Here is a 2370-nt window from a genome sequence, read left to right as displayed (position 1 = left end):
TGATATTGTGTGAATTGTATATAAACTGCTACGAAACCCTTCTTCTCTCTGAGTCTTCTAATTCTTCTGGGAAGCGTGCGCTTCGCGTGGCTTCTTTTCTGTTAGAGTCATATCCTAATTTTAGAACGAGGTTCGGACAAGTTGCAAAACCGGTGAAGCTTCTGTATTCCCGGTACGCTGCCCCCCCGACTCAAGTTATGGCTCGAGTTGTCCGTTCGGGTAAGCCAGGTCTAGAACAATACACCCAGGATTTAAACTTAGAATAACACAGCCTCATGCCGGATCTCTAGTAGATACGTTTGCTTGCATCACGTGCATTTGACTTAAGGGACTCAACACAGGGGTTGGGTCCGTCTAGGACAGATGTACCCAAAATTAAAGGACCATCCTAATGCATTCTTTACGTGCTACTTGTGCATTAATTTGCTTGGCTTGTATGTTGACCAGCTTCTTGAGTAAGAAAAAAAAAATCCAAAAAAAAAGAGAAAAACCAAGAGTGAGGTAGGATAGAAAAATACCTGGTTTTGATAATCCCGGTATTCAAAAAATCCCGTTACTCTGTCGAAATTTCAAAAAAAAAAAGAGAATCATTTCAAAATAAATCATATTTTTCTGTGTATCAAAATTGCAGAACTACGCGGGTCTGATTCTCACCGGGTGTGAGATACGTAGGCAAACTTCATCGGTTCCGGCCCACAATTGTCAAAAAATCCAAAAATATTTTCCTTTACTTCCTTCTTTAGAAAGTCTTTCTTTTAGACCCCAATTTTAAAAAAAAAATACAAAAACATTTTCTTTTTAATTTCTTCTCAAAATCCAAAAATATTTTCATTCTTCTTTCGAAAATTGAAAAGAAAATTCAAGATTCAAAAACATTTTCTTTTTTTTTCTTTTCTTGAGAAGTATTTCTTTCATAAATTCAAAATAAAATTCTAAAAATTCTAAAATATTTTCTTTCTTATTTAGAAGTTTTTCTTTTGAAATTTCGGGAAAAAAAATCGAAATTCAAAAAAAATATTTTCTTTCTTCTTTATAAGTCTTTCTTTCAAAAATTAGAAAAAAAAGAGTTAGTTTATTTCCTTTATTCTTGATCTTCCCGAACTACGCACGATCTGATTCATGTTCCCACATGATACGTAGGCAACCCACATCAGGTTCGATCGACCAAAAAAAAATGAAAAAAATGAAAAAAATGATGACGATGACAATAAGGACCGACTGAGTCCATTCTAACGTGTCTCTTATTTTGAATCATAGAAGAAAGTTTGAGGTGGTCGGTTTGTGGCAAGCTGGCAATACAAAATCCAAAGGAAAAATGTCATTGACAACTGACATTGAAGTTGTTACGAGTGGTCAAGAGACTCGGGGTCAGAGGGTTCGACAAGGGTCTACTGTGGTTGAGGAAAATAGAATTCCGAAACAGCAAATGACTGAAATGTGTCAAGCATCGGCTAATGGTCGAGGACTACCCCTTTCTCATGTTTTCCCAAAATTCACACCCATCTCGACTATTACCACTCCTGTCTCATTGTCTGATCGATCCTATCCATTTGGGTTCAGTCTTTATCCCAACTGTACGGCTACAGCTGGAACTTCTGTTGCGCGCTCCCAAAGTGTGCCATTGACAACCAATCAGACAATCACTGCTGTTATGCCCGTTTTCACTATCCCACAACCAACAGTGGTACAAAAGAAAAGTCACGAGTCACAATTTGCTACCCATCAAGAACAATACCATTCTCCTGAGTACCACTCGTATCTATTTGATCTTCCTTCAAAGATTGAGAAGCCTACCCAAAACATGGCACAAGAAGAAATGACCCAAAGAGTGAAAATCTTAGAACAAAAGTTGAAAAACATGCAAGAGTTGGCAGGTCAGAAGAGTATTGCCTTCAAGGATCTATGTATGTTCCCCGGTGTTCGTTTGCCACTTGGTTTCAATACTCCCAAATTTGAAAAGTATGATGGACACAGAGACCCCATAGCCCATCTGAAAAGGTATTGCAATCAACTAAGAGGTGTGGAGGGAAAAGAAGAACTAGTAATGGCTTATTTCGGGGAAAGCCTGACAGGGGTAGCCTCTGAATGGTTTATGGATCAAGAAACCTCTCACTGGCATGTCTGGGATGACATGGCCCAGGCCTTTGTCAAATAGTTCCAATACAACATCGATATCGCCCCAGACCGCAATTCCCTTTCAAACCTGAAGAAGAAACCAATTGAAAGTTTTAGGGAATATGCCATTAAATGGAGGGAGCAAGCGGCTAGAGTTAAGCCACCCATGGATGACCACGAGCTAATCACTTTCAGGCTCAAGAGCCAGATTATTTTCAAAACATAATGTCCGCAATGGGCAAATCCTTCTCGGAA

At 38.8% G+C, this 2370-nt stretch overlaps 1 protein-coding gene across 1 annotated transcript; it reads left to right on the top strand.

Annotated features, from left to right (window-relative positions):
* Positions 1-1315: 1315 nt before the first annotated feature.
* On the top strand, positions 1316-2155 carry LOC138897135 (uncharacterized). The gene has a single exon (XM_070183093.1). It carries the CDS (start codon positions 1316-1318, stop codon positions 2153-2155), a length of 840 nt encoding a protein of 279 aa, XP_070039194.1.
* Positions 2156-2370: the final 215 nt, after the last annotated feature.

This window comes from Nicotiana tomentosiformis, chromosome 8 (assembly GCF_000390325.3).
Source record: "Nicotiana tomentosiformis chromosome 8, ASM39032v3, whole genome shotgun sequence".
NCBI lineage: Eukaryota > Viridiplantae > Streptophyta > Magnoliopsida > Solanales > Solanaceae > Nicotiana > Nicotiana tomentosiformis.
Note: the sequence above shows the minus strand (reverse complement) of the source record. Positions and strands in the feature narration are given on the sequence as shown.

What these genes read in the sequence shown, in the direction of transcription:
- LOC138897135 (XM_070183093.1), top strand. Translation starts at nt 1,316, where the DNA reads ATGTCATTGACAACTGACATTGAAGTTGTTACGAGTGGTCAAGAGACT.